This window comes from Notolabrus celidotus, chromosome 16 (genome assembly GCF_009762535.1).
Source record: "Notolabrus celidotus isolate fNotCel1 chromosome 16, fNotCel1.pri, whole genome shotgun sequence".
NCBI classification, from domain to species: Eukaryota; Metazoa; Chordata; class Actinopteri; order Labriformes; family Labridae; genus Notolabrus; species Notolabrus celidotus.
In genome coordinates, this window is record NC_048287.1 from 10206994 (window position 1) to 10233609 (window position 26616).

General features: G+C 41.0%; 1 protein-coding gene across 4 annotated transcripts in view; it reads right to left on the reverse strand.

The window, feature by feature from the left end:
- The window catches only part of LOC117828166 (growth factor receptor-bound protein 10-like), a 47721-nt gene extending 27686 nt beyond the window's left edge, over window positions 1-20035 (reverse strand). The window contains exons 1-6 of one of the 4 annotated variants that reach the window (XM_034705176.1): window positions 19748-20035; window positions 17443-17504; window positions 16906-17013; window positions 7376-7469; window positions 1904-2159; window positions 1503-1626 (exon numbers count right to left, since the gene is read on the reverse strand). In XM_034705176.1, the coding sequence (XP_034561067.1) occupies window positions 1503-1626; window positions 1904-2159; window positions 7376-7469; window positions 16906-16956 (525 nt within the window). In that variant the 5' untranslated portion in view covers window positions 16957-17013; window positions 17443-17504; window positions 19748-20035. Of the gene's footprint in view, window positions 1-1502; window positions 1627-1903; window positions 2160-7375; window positions 7470-16905; window positions 17043-17442; window positions 17505-19747 lie in introns of all 4 variants that reach the window. The other 3 variants (XM_034705175.1, XM_034705177.1, XM_034705178.1) reach the window with 3 other exon arrangements.
- Window positions 20036-26616: the final 6581 nt, after the last annotated feature.

The following is a 26616-nucleotide window of genomic DNA, read 5'->3' on the forward strand; positions in this document are numbered from 1 at the left end:
TTGCCATGCAAACAGCAGAGAAAAATAAGCAAAAGTTTGCCCCACATCAGACCATAATCTGTTTGTAGAATGTAAGCACAAAGGGGTCAGTGATACCAGACACAAAGCATGCAAACTTGATGCACTCTCTATAACAAGAACTCAACGATTATTTGTCCTTGTTGATACACAAAATGACAATTACATTAACTGAACTGGACAAAATGAAGATTTTCTGGAGGCAAGCGATGATGCAACATCTTAGTCAGGTTCCTGGGACTCAAACAGACAAAGGATTCTTTGTATAAAGTGCAAAGTTGCTCCCTGACTCCAGACCTTGTGAGATGATGTCAGTGAAATGTGAAAATAATGATTTGCCTCATCACATGACTTCATGTGAGTGTGAAGAAGAAAAGACACCTGAAAAGCTGAAAGACAAGGCAGGGTGAGAATCTACAACAACTTTTATGTTTAGGGTGGGCATCCTGAAAACATCTTTGAGAGGGATGGAACATTCCTGGGACAGGAGGTTTACAGGGAAAGGAAGGGCAAGGCTAATACACACACACACACACACACACACACACACACACACACACACACACACACACACACACACACACACACACACACACACACACACACTGACACAAAGAGCCAGGGCTGTAGCGTGTGAACCGGAAATGGGTGCCTGTCTTGCTGGGGCCGGCAGATGAATTCAGAAGGTTCAGAGAGATCCGACCTGCAGACGTTCCCAGGCCCAATCCCAACTCTGCTGAGGAAGTCTGTACTCTATCTACAGCATCCTGGAGACATTGCTCACCTCCTTCCACAGCAAAACATATCCGTCATTCAATGTGTGTGTGTGTGTGTGTGTGTGTGTGTGTGTGTGTGTGTGTGTGTGTGTGTGTGTGTGTGTGTGTGTGTGTGTGTGTGTGTGTGTGTGTGTGCCTCAACAATAGCACACACATACGTGTACAGTCAGATAACCCAGGGTGAGTTGTTGTGTAAGGGCAGGAAAGGGGCTTTCTTCTGCCAAAGTCAACATGTTGCTCTGACCCGAACATAACAGGCCAGTCAGCAGGTTTCAAAACACACTTACACACAACTTCTCGTGTGATGATGGTCAAATAAAGTGCATAAAAAAAAGTGTTGATCGGTAAGAAATGTATGAACTAAAGAAAATTCTCTGTAAATGCTGCAATCCTTTGTTGTGATCTCCTTGTGATTAAACTTCATATTTTTATTCCTGATCTTACTTAGAAACCTTTCAACACATAAGGGGGTCCAGTTTCTCTCAGCAGTTTAATCGTGCACCCCATGCAGAGGCTGTAGTCCTCTGCATAGCAGGCAACCAGGTTTCAATTCCAACCCTTGGCCCTCTGCTGCAGGTCATCCCCACTCTATCCCCAGATCCTACTCCCTCTTAAATTAAAACAAAGTAATCCAAGCTTGTCTCCTCCATTCATTTTAAATAAGTGAGAGTGTTTAAGCGTAGGGGGGAGAAGTGTGGGTGCACTTACGCAGTTGTCAGAGGTCTGTATGGGGCTGAGGACGGGGGAGCCTGCTGGACTGCAGAGCTCAGGGAAAGGGTTGGGGATAGCCGGCAGAGAAGCTGGACGCAGATGATGCTCTTCCTGCAGGCACCTGCAGAGGGAGACACACACTCTCACGTCATATTCAGGCTGACCAGTGAAACGAGTGTTAACAGTGTTAACACTTGATTAAGGGTTTCATTTGTAGGTCAAAAAGTTTTTAATTTTTAAAGCAACTGATGAAATAGAATAGTGCAAAGGAAAATACAAACATGGTCTCTTGTAAAACTGTCTTCTTTGTTAACTTTTTTTATTCATTACTTACATTCATCTTTGCAGAAGCATAAAACAACTAAGTCAAATACAGGAGGCAGCTGTTGGGTATCTACCTGACTGCTTGAATGTGCATGGGTTGGGAGTGCCGCAGTCTCTCTTTCGAGGGAGAGGAATGGGGCAGGGGTGGAGTGTGACGGCGCTGGGCCTTGCCATGTCCCAGGTAAGCAGGGTGCGCGTGGTGGTTGTGTTGATGGTGGTGATGCACGTGACCGTTATTCAGGAGCAGTGCTGTGTCTGCCTGCGTTGAGTAAACACTCTCCATGGAGGAGTTCATGTCATTCACCAGCTGCTCCAGGTCCACGTCGTCATCTGTTGTAGCAGGTGGAGGAGGGTGGGATGGAGGAAGAGGAGAAAGGGGGTTAGAGTGACAGTAAAAGTTACAGGCAGACCCACTCATGTGATTTCTAGAGTTTGAGAGGTTCATTCAAAAATCCATCTACAAGCAGCTTATAGCTGTTACAGATAATCCTTTACAGACTGTTGTGATCACTTTAAAATCAGGGATGAATAATGTAGGGTGTAAAGATGTGCTTTATGTTGCAACCAGAGAACATGCTTTACTTTTAACACACATACCTCAGCATATTGACCTGTAAGTGTTCTGTACTCACACAGCACCTTTCCAGTCTCCTGCCTTTCAAAGTGCTGTTACATTGCATGTCCAGGTCAACCATACACACAGGCATTCATACACTGATGGCAGAGGATGCCATGTAAAGCACCCACTTCAACATGTGAGCTGTGAGAGCTGGGGTTGAGCGTTCTTCTGATTGGGAAAAGACACACTGACTCTACTACAGAGTCACAGACACCTTTTTAGTCTCATGATTAAGAGTGAATCTATTGTTTTCCAGTTGCCTTTTGGGTCAGACTTTGACTTACCATGAAGAAGATGAGTGAGAACCTTCACAATCAGTGAAATATTGCTAGGAGTGGCATGAAGAGAGGCTCGCTCGCCCACTCTTCCTGGTGGTGGATTTCTATTGCTCTATTTTCCACAATTGGCTACAGCACACAAACTCATTATATTGCCATAAGTCATGTTATGTTATATATGTTATTCAAGGGCCTGGTTTATCTAGCAGTGAAATGGGTATAGACTGAACAATCTAGCAAACTGGGGTGAAAGGTTCTCCAGAGGTGCTTCTACAGTACAGCCACTAAGGCAGCTCGAAGTCAGGACTGGTCTTCTCCCTATACCGTTTATTTATTCTCCCTATACCGTTTATTTATGAACTGAAGTTTTTGAGTCCATGCATGAGAAACACTAACTTCTTAAATGACCTTCTTTTTATTCACACATTTTTCTATATTCAACTTTGACTCAAGAGAAAAATGTACAAGCAGGAAAGAGATCTCCCTCATAAAGCTTGTGTTAGGTTAATGGCAAAAAGGAGGTGTATTCAACCTCCTCACAAGTGCGTGTGCGTGTGTGTGTGCATGTGCGTGTGTGTGTGTGTGTGTTTGTGTGCGTGCGTGCGTGCGTGCGTGCTTGCGTGCGTGCGTGCGTGCGTGTGTGTGTGTGTGTCCAAAGCCCTTTGGTCCTATGTGCGTCCCACCCCAACACCACACACAGAATTCCTGACATTCTTGCAGGAAGAAATTACAGCACTCTGGGAACGTTCACCAGCCTGTTCATGGCATATGGTGGCCAAATGATCAGGCCGAAGTAGGACACCAAAACACACATACATGCAAACACATAGGAGAGCCAGGGACACCATGTACGCTATGCAGGGCCGGGGAGCATGTGTATTTCATCATACAGCAACATAAAAAGAAAAACAACATTGCACTGTACATACACAGAACACACTGCTCTGAAAGCACCGAACAGCAGGAGCTGGCCTGCCTGATCTCAAATCACAAAGAAGTATGCAAGACACACAGAGACCTGCATACATTAAGGACAGTCTGGGACACAAGGTCATGTGATGCCGGGGTTCATGAGTGGGGCATGGGTTGGAGTGACACAGAGAGGGAGAACGCACAGTTGGAAGAGACCAAGAGAGCACATGGGGACAGTCAGGGACTGTTCTTATGTAAGCTGCAATATTCATGATGCCTTTTCACAGCAGATATACTGATTTGCCATCAAAATGGGTTAGTTGTTCACAAACTGATGGCCATAGGAGGAGAAAAAATGAACTTTACAACATTCAAATATCTTATGATCCGTTATTTATGGAAAACTATACTTGACTTTCTCAGAGCATGGAGCTTCAAATCTACACTTTCCGTTGTTTAAGAAAAAACAAAAAGAGTCTTTTAGAAGATTAAAATTCAAGGAGGATACTCAACGTCACTAAGTGGAATTTATAACCTTGAAGAGAAATATTGGTTGACAGACAGCTCTCCACCTTGTAACAGACTGACATACATCCTGACAACTGTTACAGAAAAAGACTTACATTAATTTTGACAGACATTCATAGTTCATAGAAGATTTCTTCTGATGATAAAGAGAATAAAACAGGATGATACTTGTTATTCAAGTCAAATTCATCGCCTGAGGGGTTTCTATGAAACTGTCTCCCTGGATCACTTGTGGTGACTAGGTGATTCCTGAAACTTTCATCTCAAATCATTAGGTCAAAAGTTATATTAGCCCACACTTTGGTTGGTGTATAAACTAGGGGTCAATCTATTACAGGCTCATTATTGACACCAGTTTTAAGCATCTTGACTATTATCTGTATCAGCATTGTACTTCACAGATCGCTGATTAAAAAGTGCGTTACTCTGGCTCTGCTGCCGGTGCGTCTTTCCCTCTGTGATATAACTGTTCCATAACAACTATGGCTGTACAACTAATTTCATCACCCCCAGCTTTACCTGAACTTTGCATTTATTTCTAATTCCCAAATGTTAGTATTCTAAAACACTCTTGTAGAACCAGTTTCAAAAACATGATACCCAATAAACATCATCATGTCAATATTGTCTCAGGGAACATTTAAGCATGCTGATTTACAACTGTCTTTACATACAATCTCATAGAGGTGCAGTTACGTTACATCATTTAAAGTAATCTCCTACCAACAAACACATACAAATCCTGATTTGTTTATCCTTATTTGGAAACACTTATTTAGTTTGGGATGATAATACCTCTAGGTAGAGATTGTTGTGTGAGGAGTTACTTCAGATAAATTCAAAAAAGCCCTGAGAGCTGAGGAGGTGGTGTACAAATGGTTTTGTAGACAAAAGTTCAAAGTCCATTTTCCTTTAGCAGCCTGAGAATGTTTAATTCCCCTCTCTCTATGCACTGTATTTCAACAAGGCCAAAAATATCCTCAATCCTCTTAATTTTGTGATAGGAAGGTTTTGCACTGCAGTTTTGCACCACTCTTTGATTAAGGCTGATACGCCAACCGGCCTTTTACATAAAAATGTAGTCTAGCGCAGCTTAAAGAGGGTGATAATGATATCAGTTACATTACTGGCCCTCTTGCTGTTGCTGGCTTAGCCCTCACTTTTGGCATCAGTCAGGAAAGCAAGAGGACATACAGCATGATAAAGTTCTCCTGCCCCTCTTCCACTAACTGCACCTTTTAGTATAGATGAACTGACACAGTGTTCAGACCAACATCTGATGATGAAAACCTACAATACTACCATGGCAAACAGTCTTAAAGACTCAGTCTTTAAGATCCCAGTGTGAGTTTGTCTCTGCTGCTGGTCAAGAAAACCTGCAATCATCAAACTATAGCAGTAGTCTCAGAACAAGCTAAATGTGTGAAGATAAAGTGCAGATTTGTTGCTTTGTTAGCAAATAAAACATATATCATATATCAAAATAAATGTACAATTACACCTTCTGCATGTGTTATCCTTTTGCTACAATTATTCTTGTTGCACTGTAGGTTTATATAAAATCTGATTTCACTCTAATTGTGATGTGTCAGAGCAGTGTTTACAGCAAACAAGTAATAATTCAGCCAGGGCTAGCATTAATGAAGGGCATATAGGTGGAGCCAGACATGATCTAAATTAACATCAGACAGTGAGGTAGATGAGACGATGCTCTGCTGTACAAAGTACCAGAATAAGTATGTTTGACTCAAACTGCTTCAGCCACTACACTCCTAGAAATATTGATACTGTAAGACATGAACTTCAGACCGCTCTGTTTTATAATTTGACAGTTTTAATATTTTATGTTCATTTAAATGTTGTTTTATTTATCTTTGAGTCTTCATCTTTACTCATTTGCACTACATTTTTATCACTATGTTTAATGCTTTAATTCAGCTTTAAATCTGTATCTTTTTACCTTTTTTATTATTATTTTAACTATCTAAACAATGTTCATTTTCAAATGCTTTAACTTATTTCTACTCATTTTATTTTATTATTTAATTACACATTATTTACTACTGTTGGTAAGCATTAGTCTCTACTTCTAAATCCATTTCAGTTTTTAGTTTCAGTTTCAGTTTGTACCATGTTAGATTAATTGATTCATTGACTCATTGATTCATTGAATGCTAACATTTCGATTATAGTGAATTTGTGATAAATTGTGCAGTCCTGTCAGACATTTTTCTCCTTCTTTATCGACACAGGAATCAAATCTGCTGCAACAGTCCATTTATCTGTTTTTGAAATAACACTACTTGATGCTTTGTCTGTCAGTAAGAGAGAAGACCAGCCGCAAAGGGCCCAGACTTGCTAACCCAAGTTCAAGTGGTGATGTAGATGATCTCTATGGTCTGAATTAAATGTTGCAACTGTAGAGAGCATCTTCTTATAACCCTGAGACTGTCTGTGGTTGTTACATTCCAAGTAAAAACCTGCATACCCTCAGGTCTCCACCTCTGCCCCACAGGCTTGTGGCCTACTTTCTATAAACTCCCCTCTGCCTGGCACTGGCTGACCTACAGGCCTATATAAAAACACCCCAACCACTCACCCCATTCACGTGAAGCTGTATTTAATTCTCTCACACGAGCATGACCACCACACATCAGCAGAGCAGACAACTTAACTACCAACCAAAGGGAGAAAAAAAGAGGCCAGGCAGGGAGAATTTACAACCTCTCCTCTCCTCAAGTTGGCTGCTTTCCAAAAGGATTCCCATGATTTTCCGCGATGGCTGAAGGGATTTCTGGGAATATATTGAGAGCAGGTTAACGCATGTGTGCGCATATTGGGACGGGGGGTTGCAAAAAAAGTGCTGACCTTCACAAAAAAACGAGTGTGGGGGGAGGAGGGGGTTACAGAGCCCAGTCTTCAGTGGTGAAGGGGGGAGTATGTCCCAGATGAAGATAGCGATAGGAATCAGGAGGAGGGATTTCTAGGAATACAGGTCAGGCCTTCAGTGGGCTATAGCATTAATTTTTTCCAGGGAGAGACTCCATAAAAATGGAAATGTGTGAAAAATGGATTGAACTGATGATTAAACATTTGTTTTCAACAATAAAAGCTAAAAAGAGACATTTGGCAATAATGGCTGCATTCTATATTTTACAACTAATTTGTCTACAGTTTTGACATAGTTGGGATAAGACGAGCAAAGTTACCATGTTGATGCGGCAAATTTTGATTGGCCGAGTTCTGAAAACTTGGAACAATCAGCTCCTCAGGCCTGCGTGAAGGAGTGTGGTCCATGCTTTCCTGTCAAAACAGAAATAAAGATTTTTTTTTAATGCTGAGTCCATTCAATAAAAACAGTGTAGTGTGCTCAAGATGTCATATCTGTTAGTTATCACTGAGATGTGTTACTTTTTTAGTGATCAGAAGGTCAGACAAAGGTTGGGTTCATTGCTGCTCTCGAGGAACAACAAGCCTCAAGTTCAGAGACCGGTGACGCTTGACCCCGTGGCACAATGATTTATTGATCCCTTCCCTCTCTCTCTTTCAGTCTATCTCTGCATCTCTCTCATGGTCCCTCTCTCTGTGTCTCATGCTTCAAATCATACTAATATTTTTCAAACTCCTCACTTATAAAACTTACATCATGTACTGATTAAAAAAAACAGATCAATCATTTCCAGAGCAAAAACATACCAGCTCAGGCACACTTATACAATCTCACACGTCTGGAGATGCACACACACACTGCCAAGTTCCTCACACATTGTCTAATTCGAAGCAGCCTGAAGGCAAAAAAGCTGCATAGGAGAAAGGGAGGGGAAAAGCCAAACAAATTTTCAATCTTCTCTTTTCTAGGAAAAAGAAGAACGCGGAAGCATTGCTTCCAGGAACTGCTCTTGGCCAGGGGTCCTGTTGTGCATGCACATACGCACACACTCACAGTTCCCCTCTGTGCTACGAAAACATCCATAAATGCCCCGAGTAAGATTTATAGCTCTGAGAAGCAACAGCCAAAAGCTTTCCAAGGAAGGCAACTTGGCTGCAGAGCCTGAGGGCTAACAAAGAAAGTCTGCAGGCTTCAGCTAGAGCTGCTGAAGTAACTTGTCCAGTAATCTATCTCTGATATTAAGCATGTCCTACTCATCATGTGAAAGAAATACAAACCAACATGCACAATGTCAATGAGCATTACCCATCAGAAAAGTTGACTCATGCTCAAACTGACAAGATAATCTCACACTAAGCTCTAATGCTCTGTGACAGCACTCCTCAGAAACTCTATGTGCACATATTGTTTCAGGTAGAGGGATTTTGTTACAGTTGCAGAGAGCCATGTCAGCTGTTCATGGGATGGTTGGTTCAAGCCTAATTAGAAAGATATTAGAGTGGTATTGATTGAACTCTGTGTATCACTACAGTATTACTGGAAGACAACAGATGATTCATGCAGTATTATGGGAGGATATTGATAAAATGTTGCTAAGACTTATTAAAATCAAATACAATCACTGTTCCCCAAAAGTTGAGATGCTGTGTAAAAGGTTGACAAAAACAGAATTTGATGGTTTGCAAACAAGCGGCAACCTCCGGTCTAAAAATATGAGTCAATGCGGAAGTGTTAAAAGCTGCAGTTCATCGAGGATCCACTTGAGGCTGGCTCCGGAAGTACCGGAAGTCACATACACATGAATGGGGAAAAGACGATCTTTGCAGCATTAATAAACATGTTTACAGCCTGGTACAAAAGACGAGTGTAGTCTGAATAGCTAATTTCTCGATGTCCTCTCACTGTGAGGGGGGTGAATTTTTTTCTAATTCTGCAATTTGGAAGATATTGAGATTACCAGTCTTCCAATGAGAGGCACAGCTGCCTGCAAGAACACTGTAGCTGTTGGCTAGGAGGCTCAAAGCCCGCCTCTTTACGTCACACTGGCTCGACAGCAGCAATATGGCTGCCACTGCCGATTGGTCTCAAAACAGCTCTTCAGAAACAGATGGGTGACGTCACGGATACTACGTCCATATTTTTTACAGTCTATGTTTGCAAATCACTAAAATCTTTAGTTGAAAATATTGCAAAGAAAACATATTAAATGTTGAAACTGAAAATTCAAAAAGTCATATCATTTTATGAGAAATATATGCATATTTAAATCTGATGTCAGCAATACATTCCCAAAAGTTGGGACATAAGACAAAACACAGAAAAAGTTGTGTTATGCTAAAATAAACAAACGTGAAGACCATTACCTGTTACAGAGTAAATAACATGTCTTGGTATAAAAGGGCACGTTTCAGAGGCTGATTCTCACATACAGTAGATGGGAAGAGGTTTATAGAGTTTGCATGAGCAAGTAGATCATCAATTTCAGAATAACGTTCCTGTGAAGAATTTGGGGATTGTACATCTACAGTTAAAACTATTCTGAAAATCTGTAGAAAAGGGACAAGGCAGAAAACCTATACTGGATTTATGTGATCTTCTCGCCCTCAGGAAGCACTGCATTAAAAACAGACTGGGCTCTGTAGTGGAAATCACGGCATAGGTCAAATTCACTTCCAAAATACCATTTCATGTGACCACAGTTCATTACTGCCTCCACAAATCTAGGTTGTGTGCCATGCAAAGAGGAAACTGGTGATGTTGCTATATGCATCTCTAACATCTCTATCACATTCAAATCTAAAAACACAGTAAACTCACTACCCATGTGTCCCATATCTCTCACATGCATAACTATCATTCCAACACGCAAAATGCACAACAACATTTGTGATACAACAATCAGCATATCTGGATATGCAGCAACTTGGGCTCAAGCCTGAATGTTTCCTAGAGAGTTCTGAATCTTTCAGGTTATTAATACGTAACTCTGTGTCACTCTATCAGTCTTATCTGGCTAATATACTAATTAAGTTTTATAAATGTTTTAAGTTCTTGTCTTGTGTGTAAATGTGTATTCAGTTACATATAACCATTTCATCTCGCTTAACGGGTATGCTAGATAGTAAGCTAGTCATCTGAAGGAGTGATGTATAAAACATTAGGTTTTTAAAGAAAAGACCTCCAAATGTCAGCATCCAGAGAAGGTGGATTGTGATATTTGGATAAAGAAAACTGGGGTCATTTGTTTCAAGTTAGTGAATTTGCTTTCAATAGAGAAATAATTAGTGTGTTAATGGATTAATGTTTGCCCCAGCTATGTTATGTTAACTATTTTGTAGAAATCAGCAGCTTGCGTGTAAGCACACAAAGAGAAACTGCTGCACACAGCGTGTTTTCAGGACACTAGCGGAGTTTGTTTGGTGTCTGTTTGTCTGAGCACCACTACTGACACACCTCATCCTGCACTGTTCAACAAGGTGCTCAAAACAAATCTTTTGTTTTGTTAATTTACCCAGCAACACAATCAGATCACCACCCTTGGGTCCCAGGCACTGACTACACTGAAAAGCTATCAACATCACTGGGGGACCACATATAACTATGACCCAGCATGGACTTGTACTTATATAGCGCTTTTCTAGTCCTTCTGACCACTCAAAGCACTTTTACACTACTTGTCACATTCACCCATTCATACCCATTCACTCACTGATGGTATAGGCTGCTGCAGTAAGGGACCAACAGTGTTAGCTAATCTCATTCGTTCACATTCACACACCTCTGGACAACAGAGGGAGCATTTCGGGGTTCAGTGTCTTGCTCAAGGACACTTCGGCATGTGACTGCAGGAGCTGGGATCGAACCGCCAACCTTCCGATTGATAGACAACCGACTCTACCCACTGAGCCACAGCCGCCCCAGTAAGGTGAGATGAAGAGTAAAACTGTCCTGTGGGCTGTTGAATAACATTTTGACATTCTTTTTGGAAATCATGGACACTGTGTCATGCACTAAAGAGGAAAGGGACCACCCAGCTTGTTATCACCGCACAGTTCAAAAGCCAGCAATTGTGATGGTACATGGAAGCATTTGCAAACACAGCTTACACATCTGGGAAGGCACCATAAATGATGAACAATAAATACAGGTTTTGGAACAATCTATGCTGCCATCCCGACAATGACTTCTTCAGGGAAGAAATGGCATATTTAAGCAAGACAATGCCAAACTATCTTCTGCATGTATTACAACAGCATGGCTCCACAGTAGAAGAGTCCAGGTGCTAAAGTGGCCTCCCTGCAGTCGACTCATCACTCATTGAAAATATTATGGGCATCATGAAATGAATGGGGTAGTTTTATTATTCAGACAAAGCATTTGAAGATGAATACAGTAGATTTAACAAGAGTTGGCATTGTATATCTTTATTTTTTACATTGTAGGAACCTATAGAACTTAATTAAAGGGAAAGCTGAAACCTTGTTTTTGGTACATTTTTCTTCCTGTTTCTGCCATTCTTTTTTCAGCCCCATCAGCACTGGTTTGGGACTGTCTTTGCCTGAATGCAAGAGCAGTTGTGTAAACTGTGAAGCATCAGAGGCACGATTATGTTCTTGTTCAATAATATATCTCTGTGCCAGCAAGTGTTAATATATAGCTACATGTAAACCAAGGGAAAATCCCCTCCCATAAACAGCACTGGCACAGTGAGAGAGTACATTCCCATAAAAAATGTCATAAATTCATGTACTGTCTCTTACTCTATAATGTGAAGTAACCACACACAGGTGTTACCTTAGTGATCAACTCTTCCAGGGACAGGATCTGGTAAATAAAAAAGGCTCAACTCATATAAAAGTAGGCATTAGTTTGTTAGTGGAAGTATTTTGTTTGCACAAGGAGCTAAAAGTAACTGTAGAAACAATCACTTGTTACTATTTGATATTAAACTCTTAAGGGTACATTACATGAAGGGCAGCTTTGTTTGTTGTACAATGTTTCCCCTTGTGAGCCAGTCCTCAAGTCTTGTGTTTAAGTTTCAAATCAGCATCATTCAACTAATCTTCTAGGCCCAATAGGTCACCACAAGGTATGTAACTTAACTCTATTTCTACATATAAATGTAGAACTAGGGGCCTGAATTTTCTGCATGAGAAGTGCTCATGATTCAGTCTTCTGTCTGTATTTGGAACAGTGTTGACCAGTTACATATCAACAGGCTGTGGTGTGTGCTGGAAAAACAGTCCATGTGCAAAGTAGAGACAGGCGAAATGCAGTCCGGTCCAAATGACATCCCGGCTCCTGCCTGACAATGATTTGTTAATGTCTATAAATAAATATATGTCTGCAAGTGCAGCTAACAATCAGCTCCAAATCAAGTATTTCAACTTGAGTGACTAATCTGCTTGACAGAGTTAGGACTAACTTGACAAAACTTACATTTTTACTATCGACAAATCTAAATCACGATATGGTAATTTAACAGAGATAAAAGCCTTAAAATGACACTTGTTTGGAAAATGTACAGTTCCTGGGAGTAGTGTGCCCATGAATATTGTTCTTGTAGCTGCCCCTCCATTGGGTAAAACAAAAAAGTGCCCTCTGGATGCCCCTGCAATGGAAAACATTTAATATAGTGTCATCTGGATGCCTCTCCAGTGAACAAAATGGTAAAAAAAAAAAAAAACACTCTGGTTGCTCCTTCAGTGGAATGAATGTTATTAAGTGCCCCCCTGGAATGCCCCGAGTGGATGTTTTAAAAACTGCATACTGCATACTGCATACTACATACTGCATACTGCGTTTGTAGGTAGTCTGTAGTATGACTGTTCTTTTGGGTCTGTTTTGCAGTATGTTGACCAGGAGCCGCTGGATTTCTGGTTTCAGAAAGCGGAAGTAAACAACAGCCAAGCTGGTAGCGAAACTACTTCTGTAGCATCCATTTATAATTTAAAAAGTTAAGAAGTGGTTTATGTTGAATTTAATCATTTTCAGCACCTAAAAACTGAGTTCCCTCTGACATATACAAAAAAACATAAGAAGCAGAACGAGCGCTGTGCATTGTGGGGGACAGGATGTGAGCGACTGAGAAATTTTCCTGAATCAGTACGACATACAGTAGTTTTGGCATACTGCAGATTTTGCTCTTGTTCACTACATACTGACTCTTGGCCAAATCAGTACGTACTGCTAGTATAGTAGGCGATTTCAAAAACAGCTCTGTGCTTAACGACATGCAAATTTTGTAAAACTGTTATTTATTTGGTGAACCAGATTGACACAAGGTAAAAACCCTTCACCCCTCTCTCTCTGCTAGAAAAACATAACCTGCAAGGGGCCTTTTTGTAACTTACCCTTCCCTTTGGTTTTCATATTTGGTTTGCAAAGTTGGACACCTTTCTTAATTTAAGTGTTCAATCTCCACTGAACCCCTCAGTTTTAAAATTAACTCATGAAAAATAACGGATGAACTCTTACTAAAATGACTTTCATGCAGGCAGTAAGGATATTTTTTTGTTAAATATGTATCAATAATAAAAATAATAATAATAATGCATATGTGTTTTCCTTTAAAATAATTCAATTTCCACCACATATGGTCACATACATATTGACAAGAATGCATTGAAGTAAGTGTTGGATGCTCAAAATTTCTAGGGGAAGGACCCCCATGTCCCCTTCTTGTTACCTCTGCCTCAATATATTTATAATAACCCTAAACTGTATCGGGGGTTGAAATAAGGTGCCTTTTAATATTTTTCACCCCTGCCCCTTAAGCAGCCTGAGTGCACCCTTTGTTCCTTGAGTCACAAGAACATGAAAAAAACTCCAGAGTTTTCTAATATGACTGACATGTCTAATGCTGACATTCTCTTGCATTATGAGAAAACTTCTCCTCTGTCACTATACAGCCCACAGCATGAACATCTCTCAACATTTTTTCTCTGAGAGCATCAAAGACTGCTTTTCCTAGAAAGCACAACCATGAGACTGGGAGTACCAAGTGACAATTCCTGCATGCACCCTCAGGCTTTTGACCTTAGGCATAATTTAGGAGGTAGTAACAGTATATTTCCTGTTCTCAGACTTAACAGGCATGTTCAAGACTGTGTGCTGAAGTTTGTGGGAGAGGCTCTGCTCAATGCTTCATTCATTATCTGCTTCTGATAGGTTTAAGTGGCAATTCAGCTGAGTCTCAACTCTGAAGACTGTAATATCTTTGTGCTGTGCAGTTCTGTGTTTATGCACATTGAGAAATACACACTAAATTCTAGGAAAAGGAGGGGAAAAGTGAGAAAGAGAGTGAGAGTTGCTGGCTGCATACTCTGAGACATCGTTGGCACTGATCCAAAGCTCTCACTAAGATAGACAGATGCACACACACACACACACACACACACACACACACACACACACACACACACACACACACACACACACACACACACACACACACACACACACACACACACACACACACACACACACACACACATAGACTTTGGAAGACAAGCCTGGAATACTGCCCAGATTCACAAACATGCCCCACATTATGTATAGGGTTATGTAAGTATGCAGAAAAAATGGCTCATTTGCATCTTATCTATACACACTAAACTCACAGTCACTGCCTTCAGAGAGGCTCCATGGGGCGTGTGTGTGTGTGCGTGTGCGTGTGTGTGTGTGTGTGTGTGTGTGTGTGTGTGTGTGTGTGTGTTGCATGCCTGCGTGCCTGCGTGCGTGCATGCGTGTGCGTGTGTGTGTGTGTGTGTGTGTGTCATGCTGTGTCATGTCAACTGGCAAGCTTTACATAACAAACACTCACACACTCACGCACACAGAAACGTTGTTACCTACTTCTCTCCCTCTATCACACTCTGTTTTTTCTCTACAAGATGCAGAGCGGAGGAATGCTGTTTTCTATGGGGATTCAATTCACTATTCAGTGCAGTTCTACTGGTGCAAAACCCTTTCCTGGAAGCTAATGTGAACCAATCCAACTTCATGTCAGCTCTACAGGGGCTCATTGGTCTCACGGTTGGGGTTTGCAGGGAGCTGCATTCTTGTACCTCGACTAAGAGAATTAAGGCAGCTGAGGCTACGTCACCTCCGTTGTCCCATCAGTCCCAGAAATACGTCATGTCATCAATCCCATGCTTTCAGACCTGTCACACAACAAGGCCCCCTGCTCGTTATTGTTGTTTGTTTAGCACTCTATTTATAGACCTCCATGATGCTCTTTAGCCAAATTCTTTAGGTTACTGGAGAGCCGGAGAGGAGAAAATCCAAGCTGAGAAACAAAGGACTCATTCTGCAGGAGCTGGACAGTGGAAGTGAGCCTGTTGTGTTGCAGAGACACTCTATTTCACCCAACTAGGCCTGGAGTCATTCACTGTGAAGCAATAGACTCACAGGGCTGCTGTACACAAACACACACACACACTAACACACAGGTTTGTGAGACTCCAGGCCTTTTTGAACTAAAACCTGAACTCATTACTGACCTAAAGATTACTTAAAACAAAACCACATGTAATATGAGCAGTCTCACCAGCAAACCAACTGACCGTGTCACACAGCCCTCGATGCATTTTGATCCGTTTCGAAAACAGCCTTAGCTCACTGTCTACTGACACGTCAAGTACATGTATGGTAAACTAACAGCTAGATTAGCTTCCTGAATATACAGGAAGTCAGCACACCTTATTCCACTGTTAACAACTTTTAACTAAATGAAAATAAAATGTTTATTCCTAAAAAACTCAAAACTGCTGAAAGCTTAAGTAACCAAATCTACCACTTTAGTTATCAACTCTAATCATTTAGAAAACAGAGAATATGATAGAAGTGGCATGCACAAAGAACAAGGAAGCACAATTTACCCAAAACCCAACTGAATGTTACGCTGATTTCAAATTTTTCACACACCCTCAAACCACATCTGTCTGTTATTAACCATACTTGTGAAGCAAGCGAAAAAAGTAGAGATGCACCAATGTATTGGTTTAAGATCTGAATTGGCTGATATCAGCATCATCAGCAAACATCTGTCATTAACAAATATTGGGCACTGAACTAATATCAGTAGCCAATGTGTATCTCGTGTTTCACAACAATGTAATGCTGTCGGTAAACCTACCTGCTAAGAAAATATAGACAGTGTGGAAGTATCAGACCGATTCTGACAAAGATGAGCACCATGCAGTGTGTGAGACCAATGAGATTTTAGAAGGAGGGACTTAAGGAACAATTTAAATACAACAAACCTCCAAAACAGACACACAGTATTATCTAGAGGTAATGGAAAAAACAAAGGTATCAGTTAACGGCTATGGGCTAAGTTGCCATTCTAAACATTTGATTCCATATTGACCATGATTTTCACAAACAGGTCATCAAATGAAAATTTCACAGACAAAACAGAAACACTCTTGTTTGTTTTCCCTAAATAATCATATTCATTCAAACAGGTTTTGCTTCCACAAATCCTGTGTTGAGAGCCAATACCCTTGATCCTACACCTAATTTACCTGTTAAAGGATATTTGGCTACATTGTATGGGGATTTCCAATTTGTGTTGTTTAGCTGTTGTCAAATAATTTGCTATAATAAATAGCTGCAGGGGGAGAACAAATATTGTGTGTGCTTACTCGCCATTGGCAAAGCTAAGAAAATGTAGCCATTACTTAAGTTATACATTGGATCTGTGCTGTTCCTGCTAAATCAGAAGGCACTATATTAGAGCTTTTCTGTTTCATTCATCATTAATCCCACTATAGTATAATAAATAACCATGCTACCACAACCTACTGATATACTACACACATACTAGTAAAAGAAAATATTTACCTGGTAGTTTGAGTGTCGTAAAAAGTAATCAGGGCATCCTGCTAAGGCCATGGTGTTCCTCCAGGGTTCCCTCTATAGGGAATGTCCCCCACTGGTCTCACCAGCACCCTGGACACGAAGAGAGGACACAGCATAGACTGAATCAAAGGGAGATGGAAAGAGTAGGTCACTAATATGACGACATGAACATGATAGGAGAAAACACAAACAGAAAACACAAAAAATAGTCGATAACAAAATTAACTGAGTGTCCCAGGTGTGAGACGAAGTCAGTGCTTAGCAAAGTGCACCACTTTTGTAAAACTGTTATCTATTTGGTGAGCCAGAAAGACACAAGACAAAAACCCTTCACCCCTCACTCTGCTAAAGAAAAACAAAGCCTGCATGTGTGTGCGTGGATGAACATGTGCACACCAAATCCAATGTAAACATAGCCATTGTGTACGACACACACACACGTCGGTTCCCAAACAAAGCCTGGGGCTTAAGACTAAACAAGAAAATGTCTCCAAGCTGGCAACACACATGAGCACTCACCACCTGCAGACCGATGGGGGGAGCAAAAAGAGAGAAGAGTGGAAGAGCCCTTTAGATGGAACCTGAAATAGGAGTTGGCTGTTAGAGGCTGCATTGTGCAGCATTATTCCCCCGCTGTAAGAGAGCAGTGGGAAGATGTGCATATGTGTGAGTTTGTTTGGAAAGTGGATACACACACTGCAATAACTTTCCATTTCAGAAGTTCAACTTTGAATCTCTTGTTACTAGAGATTACAAAAAAGGAATGGCTCTAGAGTGACTTATATTGATACACAGGCTTATTTGTTATCTCCTTCAAACTTCAAGTTGCAGAAACATTCAAAATGCATTTCAGCCACTTGCATCAAAGCTGACAGTACCCCTGTCTGTAAAATATTCTGTGCTGGAATGGGGTTTCTATTAAGTTTTATTGGTTTGGCTAGAGAAGTGCATCCTCCTGTTGGTGGGAGTCCCAAATCACAGCCGAAATCTCACTGACTGCTCCCCTAAGAAACTGTGGTCTGCCCAACCAATTTCATGAAAAGCTGCAGAAACATTTTAGATATGCTCAGCTCAAAAAACAGATTTTATTTGTGTTTTTCTATCATTTTTATCCATTTAAAAAAAATATGAATGCTCTTTCACAAAGAAAGATATTTTTTCAGATGGATGCTCCTGTGGCCCACTTTCAAATTTGAGGGGAAGTGCTGCAACCAATACTGCTTCCAACAAAGATTGAGCAAACTGAATGCACACACACACACACGCTCTCTCTCTCTCTCTCTCTCTCTCTCTCTCTCTCTCTCTCTCTCTCTCACTAAATAGCTCCTCTCACTCTTTGACTGCTGGTTTCTCTTCACTTTCTCTCCCAGCATGTCTCCATTGTACAGGTCATTATATAACAGATATCAGATGGTTCAAACAATATCTCTTCCTCCTCCACCTCCTCCTCCTCCGCTCTTCTCCCTCTCCCTCTTTTTTCACCCCACTAATTACTGTTTCCACTGGGGCTCTGCTATCTTTAGGTTGCTCTGCTGACTGAGAAACTGTGTCTAAATGTGTGTGCACAGTTGCACACACATTGAAATGCCAGCCTCTCAGCTGCTGATAATTTTCTTCTGGCCAGTTTTTATATCTGACACGTTCTTACATAGGCTTAGTCGTGTGTTTAAAACGATCCAACTGCTGGCCAAAAGGGCAAGCAGGGTTGATTGTACGTGGGGCTAATAAGCCTGAAAGCAAAGCCAAAGCTCCAACTGCTTGACATTTGCTGACATTTGTGGTTTCTCCTGCAGAGAAAGGGAGTAATTCAGCTTTACTGGTCAAACAGGGGACTCTTGAAAATAAAAGGGGGCTGTGAACAACTTAATAATGCCATGTGTGTGTGTGAGAGAGAGAGAGAGAGAGAGAGAGAGAGAGAGAGAGAGAGAGAGAGAAACGGAGAGACCTTTTAATGTACTAATAGTGCACAGATAGTGACACTGGGCATATTTCAGTTGCAGGTTTAGTCCCTGAATCTGCACCTGTAGTTCACACACTGTAGTATTAGTCTGCTTTTCAAAAGCTCTTACAAGCCTTCATGTTACCTGATCCTGAACAGACCTGTAGTCTTCTTCGTCTATGCACCAGGAAGGAAGGAAGAAGGAAGTCTTGCAGTGTGCAGAGATTAGCCTACATTGAGTCACAGCTAATGGAGCTTTATGACAGACCATCACACACACACACACACGCACACGCACACACACACACACACACACACACACACACACACACACACACACACACACACACACACACACACTTAGCCAGCTTATCCTTTCTGATGTAATGGTCCCTTTAGGTGCTGTAAATTCAGATAATTTCCTTACATGGAATCAAATACTGAAATAAACTAAAACACAGTTACAGTGAGGGGATGTAACAGTAACTGCAGAGTTTAACACTGATGGATCACTCAGGTTTGGACTGATATGCTTGGTAAGGAGTTTCGTCAGTTTCTATCTTGAACAATCTCCATATGACAAGTCACAGTATGGCTGCATTGATTTAGAGTCAGCAGATAACTTGGTGCTCCAGCTGATGATCAACATATTTCTTCCACAGAAGCTTGCTCTAGTCTATGTAAGTCAGAATCCTTATGGACTACACTGCTTTCCGTAGTTCAACAGACACAGCACAAACATACAAAAGCTGTTGGTAAAGAAAGTTTAAGAGCGCATACTCTCCTGTGCATCTCTACCAATGGCACATGGGGAGAATATTTGCCACTGGGTTGCAGCAGAATCGTTCTGTGCTGAGCTCCCATACAAAGAAACAAAGTGCTTACTGTAATCAAAGAGCAGCAGGCAGCAGAGAACCGTGTCCAGGACGCGCGACGAAGCTGCACCCGGCGCTTCGACTGTCTTCGTCTGGATCTCCACTCAAATTGCTTCACCCCGAAAACTGTCCTCTGTTCTGTTGTCTACACCTTGTCCCCCCCCACCCCCCACCCCGAAACGCTTTTCTTGCACACGTACACACACACGCACGTCAACGCACACTTGCACACATCCAAACACATGCACACACACTCTGATCTCAACCCGTACTTTTTCAGCCAGCTCTCGCTCTCTCTCTCTCTCTCTCTCTCTCTCTCTCTCTCTCTCTCTCTCTCTCTCTCTCTCTCTCTCTCTCTCTCTCTCTCTCTCTCTCTCTCACACACACACACTTGTTCACTCTTTAAACGAACCCTCCTCCCTCCGCCCCGCCCTGCTCTCAGCTACACTCTGCAAAAAAGCCTAACAGTTTTTACAAGCTGGTCAGATGTCCCCAGCACAATTCAGTAATAACCCATCCCCAAGAAATGATAACTTTCTGACATTGCAATTTTTGATTAATTGTAGAATAATGTACAGATTTTAAGAACTATAATTAGTCAATTATATAGGTTTGTCTAGGTCTTGGGTTCTCTACAGTTACTTTGGCTTCCTCCAACTGTCCAAAGACATGATTGTTAGATTAATTGACTCTAAATTGCCTGTAGGTGTGAGTGTGTGTGTGAGAGGTTGTTTGTTTCTGGCGACCCGTCCCCCTGGCTCCAGCCCCCTACAATCCCAAATTGGGTAAGCCATGTAGATGATAGATTGGATGCAATTAACTTTACAATCCCTACTGCTTTTCATCACATGCCACCAACAGGGCAGAATCTGTCCAATGCAATGGTTTATTACAGATAATATTTGGAGGGGAGGTTATACCTGATTATTCCCTCAGGTATAGGTGTTTTCTACAAATTTAGCTTACAATTGTTTTTGAAAACTAGCACATTAAGTCAAGACATTGAACATATTAAATATTATATCCATTTTACAAGTGTGACAGGAAATAAGTATGGGTGTGATAAAGGATATCAAGGAACCTTGTTACTTGGTGTGCCATTTTGTTCTTGATATTATTATTTTTAATATTCTAGGATAATTATTCTCTGGGCTTTTACACCTTTATCTATAGAGGAAGAGAGGATGATGGTGGATAAGGTAAGAAACCGGGAGAGAATGGGGCAATGACAAAAGGGCTACAGGCTGCTATCGCCCACTATCTGGGTGCACAACCTAACCATTGGGCTATATCCTTTTGCATGCTATCAGACAGGATGTTGTTATAATTTACTTAAAATACTTTGGTCATCAATGTTTCTTGACCAAAATAAGCAAATTCAAATTATCCCCAAACATAATTTAGATTGGTGCAAGAGGGACATTAGCATTGATACAATATTGTACTATTATCACAATAAATCAAAGATAGAAAGTGATTGTAATGAAGATGCAGGTTATGATCATTTTTCAAACCTACCAGGAATCAAAGTTGCTTTTTTTCTGTCAACACAGAGGAATCTGTTCAAGAAGACAATTAATTAGTACTGTTTGTTCTTCTTGATTCTGCAGTGAACTTGTTGCCAGCTCTGGACCCAAATTGTATTGTCATTGTAAACCCTATAGAATTGAATCACCACCCAGTACTTGAACAGCTGCTGATCTTGAGGTTTAAAACCTCAGCGTCCTGCCTCAATAAATGTTCAAAGACCTCTGCAACTCTGAGATTCTCTAATTTTTGAAAACAAAAAATAAAAATACCGACAGCAAGGCTTTGTTTCCGTACATTTTTAGAAATATCTGAGGTCTGTTTTATTGCTAACTTTGAAATGTGGATCAAGGATCTCCACATTAAATTTTGTGTGGTTAGAGAAACCACAGATGAAATCCCTCTGCTACTTCAAAGCATAATGCCTTCTAGGAAAACCAACAAACTTTAGAGTCAAAGGCCTGGTTTGGTCTGATGACCAGTGAGCCCCGCTGCTATGTTTGTTTGCATTCATAGGTCATGTTTATGAGTTATGCAATTGACAACAAAAACAGCTTGATGCTTCCCACTGAAATGGGTCAGCCACATAAACACGTGGACATGCACAGTGTTTTGACAACACAGGAGAAGCATGGCTGTTGCATAAAAATTCCTCTTCCCTTGTTGGGAAATAGGCATTCCCAGATGTGGCGGAATCTGAGTCAGCCTTAGGAGGTCAACACAGACATGCATATGAGACACACCATGACTCAAAACACCACCACGGGATAAATTGTCTCCAGTTTTAAATACAGCGTGCAGTATGTTTACATAGGATACATAACAGGTTAAACAGGGACATCAAAGCACTGTCCTGTCTACGTGTGTGAGATCATTAAAATGTCATAAATGAGTGGGTCACAAACTTATTCTGTTTTGACTGTTTTGAAGCCTCTCAGGTCCGTGCAGTAAATAAACGACCAGCCACATGGAACTGGGTCGGCCTGACGTGGTGTGTCCATGTGTGCAATCTTTGACAGAGTGTAAGTGTTTGCTCATGCAATGTTTTGTGCTCGACTTACTGTGTCTGTGTCAGTGGTTAGTTGGATTAAGAACTTTTGTTAACTTCTTCTGTGTTATATTCATATTCACCTCTTAGCTGCACAAGGGCTGAGCTACAAAGTGAAATGAACTGGTTTAGCAAAGTTTGTTATGCCATCTGAGTTTTCAATTTCACAAAAGTGGCTTTTTTTTTACCTGGCCAAATTTACCTATGAATGGATTACACTTTTATCCTGCCTCTCTAGTATTGAGACCATTTAAAGGTCTTTTACACTGCATGTAAAGTGCCCATCAGTTTTAACTAACCCCATACACACCATACTAACCACTCTGTGCAGCATAACTTACCTTGGAAGTGAACCCCTCTAAGAATCACCTCAGTAAGACTGGATATAAACAGTAGTTATACTTGCATGAGTACTGATCACTGCCCTGCAGGCCCTGCATCTGCTAGGAGCATCAGTTGACTCAAAAATTGGTGCTACACAGTCTCAATCTGCAGTATGCACATGAACAAAAGGGGCAGTGTAGAGGCAGAGTGGATGTGACAGCAGCAGGTGCAACATTGGAAGAAAGTTGTATAGACAAGCTGACAGACAAGTTCATAATTATTACCATCTATACAATGTGTCATTGCCACTGCACAGTGACAAACATGAATGTCAAAATAGATCGGTTCCATTTCAGAAGATGAAACTCATTAAACTGGAAACAAGTCCAGAACTGCTTCATCCCTGCACGGAGGAAAATATCGCAGAAACAAAGGGGAAACCATGCAGATGTGTGTACTGTCCACTAGTCATCAGTTGCTTGAGCTGGGTTCCAAGTTTACTCTTGGGCTATCTCATGCCTTTATTCAGAGAGAGGACAGTGGATAGAGTAAGGAGCTGAGAGAGATTTCTGAATGGCATGCAATAAGGGCTGCAGGTTTTAATCAAACCCAGGCTGCCTACTTGGTGGACTCAAGCCTGGGGCATTTGATTTAACTGCTACTCTTAACTGGCGCCCCAAGACCAATTTTAAATTGGTAACAATTAACATAACAATAATTGTCGCCATGTCTGTTGTTTATAGTCCACATATCTGGTAGTTGCTTAACGCCTGAATTTTCTGGTGTGCCCTCCATAGGTATCCTCCAGTAGCATGTGTAGTGCATAGCCAAGCATGGGAAGAATTACGTTCATTATGCAGCCAATTGTGTAAACAATGCAAGATTACAATGCATGTCAATATCTGACCTGCAAATCAAAGACTAAATCTAAAACAAATTGAAAACCTCTGATCCTACTGATGGATCTAATTTACATGTACACTTATATACAAAGTATACCATCTTCATGCCTCTAAATGTAGTTAACTGCAGTGCATTGTTTCACCACTTCAGTATTTATCCTCTCAGTTGGGGATGCAGAAAAATACCTCCTCTCTTTTCTTTCTGTGTCAGCTTCATAAAATATATACAGGATATATTTCACATGGATCAATTTGATGATCGCCACACATAAGCTAAAAGTCACCTGTAAACACACGGACAGTGGAACCAGAAGCAGACTGGCTGATTAATGTGTCAAAAAAACAACAATAACTTACTCTCTGGGGGATGAGCAGAAAGTCTACCAGACAAGATGACTCAAGCTCGAAATTTGGCACCTAAGCTTTTGGAACTTGATTGCAGCAGCCCAGTGGAGACAAGAATCAAGTGTTGGAACTTTGCAGAAGCAGGGACCTTCCCTTGCAGCTTGACAGGAATAAGAAGTTCTTGCTGCAGCTCAGCAAAAACAGTGTGGGTTGCTGCAGGTAAGCAGGGAAAGGGAACAATTGCTGCAGCTCAGAAGGAGAAAGGGATGTTGGTTGCAGCTCGACAAAGACAGGAGATTGCCGTGTAATTGACTGGGAGTCTGGCTGTAGACACAGCAGAGGAGAGTTCAGGCTGTCCATCAGCAGAATCAGCCAACAGTGGATAAGAGAGATCAGAGAAAGGGAACAAGGGACCACTGACTCCTGTTCCTTATTCCCCAGTATACTTATTCCTGCCAGGCCACCCAGTGGGAACCAGGAAGGTCCACTGACCGGGAGGTAGAGGGAAGTGTCTTCTAGGGAGGATAGGCAGTGGAATCCCTGTTGCACTTTGTAACTTTGGCTCAGAGATACTTGGCATTTGGGATGGGCAATGAAATCAGGCACTTCAGGCTCAGAATGAAAAGTAGCAGACCTGGGGGGCCGAGGACATGAATTAAGCATGTTATACAAAGTTTTGGCTTAAAAGCCTGTTGGGTCTATGATTTACCAGTTTTTCCCATGAAGCTGAATAACTACAACTGATTGGTGACAGGATATCACACAGCTACGTCAAATTGGGCCTTGAAGATGCAGCGAATATAGGCAACAGCTCATTTTCACACCATCCCTACTTATGATGAGGACAAAAAGGATGAAATCTGGGGTCAGTCCCTGTGTCATCTACCCTCATAAAGTTAATTCACATCAATGTAAAACAGTGTTGGCTGGCAGTTTAACATCTGCTCATTTAAAACAATTTAAGTCATTTATGCTACAACACCTTTGGCCAGGTTTGTTTCAAATTATTGTTTTTGGTTGTTTTTTCATCAAACATGCAGCTTTTGGTTTATGTTGTTCAGAAAAAAGTGTCTGATCAGTTCATTTATTGATTTTAAACAATTCAGTCTCCAGTGTTTCCTGTTTTACTTTGGATTACTTACTCATTGTGTGTCTGGTTCAGTTTTACTTCCTGCCCTTGTGTGCTTCCCTCCTGTTTGATTCCAATAATCAGTTTCACCTGTGTCTTTGTCACACCTGTGTTGATTACCCCGTTTGTGTTAAGTTTCATTGTTTCCCCTCTTCTTTTGTCAGTTTGTTGAGTCTTTCATGAGTCTTCCCAGTGCTTGCTTCGGTGTCATTTCCCCGTGTGTGTAGATTAGGTTTTGCTTTTGGCTTGTGTTATTTTCCTCAGTTGGAATTTTAGTACTTTTCTTTAGTTTTGGCTTTTCAGTCTTTGGTTTAATAAATCTATTTATTTTGTCTGCAACTTTGGTTCTCTACTTTAGTTTGAGTCCAATACGTGACAATTAATCCCTCAACACTTTGGTAAACATTTAATCTAAATGAGTAACAAAGTATTTTTTTATATTTATTGCCTCCACATGGGATTAGGATATAATTTAACATCTACATTACAAACTTCAATCTTATTAAGAGCTTAGAACACAGTGTTAGGATTCAAAGATTTGAGGTCTTTTGTTTGTGTTAAGCCCTGAACTACACACACACACACATGTAGAAAAACACATTTTAATTGTTTAATTTACAATAATCTACCTTCAGCCACATTTAGGAGGATTCATACTCATTTTTAAGGGACTGTTTCATTAGTTTGAATCATTTTTGGGACATATCGTCAGTATGAGGAATCCTCAAAGGCTTATTAAATGTTTTGGCACTGAGTTAACTAAAAAATGAAAAATGTAATGATTATTTTGACTTGTTTTCTCTGACTTATTTAAAACTTCAGCCTAGATTATGAGACTCATGTTGGCAATTTTTTGCAGCATGTACACTCTGTGTGTATGTGTGTAAATGTGCGTGTGTCTGCACTGGCCCCAATTCCACTCCAAAGTCGCTTAGAGTGAGTCAGGAGATCAAAGTCGAAGCTGTAGATTAATCCACATAACAGGAGCTTTTCCACTAATAACAGAACATTCTTTTCATTCTGGCTGCCTGATACGTCAGTGCCACCAAGCCTCTGCAGCCGCACCAACACATGGACCTTAAACTAGAACTCTGGAGGAGCATACTCAAAGACAGCAACAACATACAGTACAGAGAGATGCCTCTGTTCATAAACACTTTAAGCCAGCCAGCCTTGTGCAGCATATTTAAGAATATCTTGATATCTTTCTGTGTGATATGTAAAATAAACTTTATAATACAAGTCATCAATCCTCAAAAAGAAGGATTACAATGCATTCATGATATATTTAATATTTCACATGAGAGCTATTACCTTTCACTGCATGTCAGTCTGATGGATTTGGACAGTTTTCCAGTAAAGTATGCCCCCAAAATATGTGAAAACTCACTGGGGCAATAAGGACACCTCTGGAATCTGTGGGGGACCAAGCTGTGTCTTATGTTTCACAGTCAAGCAAAAAATTTTCCAAAAGATGCTTGGCTCTCATTGGTTTATAGTGTCTCATTAAATGTTTTAGATTTTGTGTATTTGTAGAGATCGATTGGAAGTATTTTGTGCTTCATCGACAGGGTAGTCTGACCATGGGCTCCTTCACAAGAGGA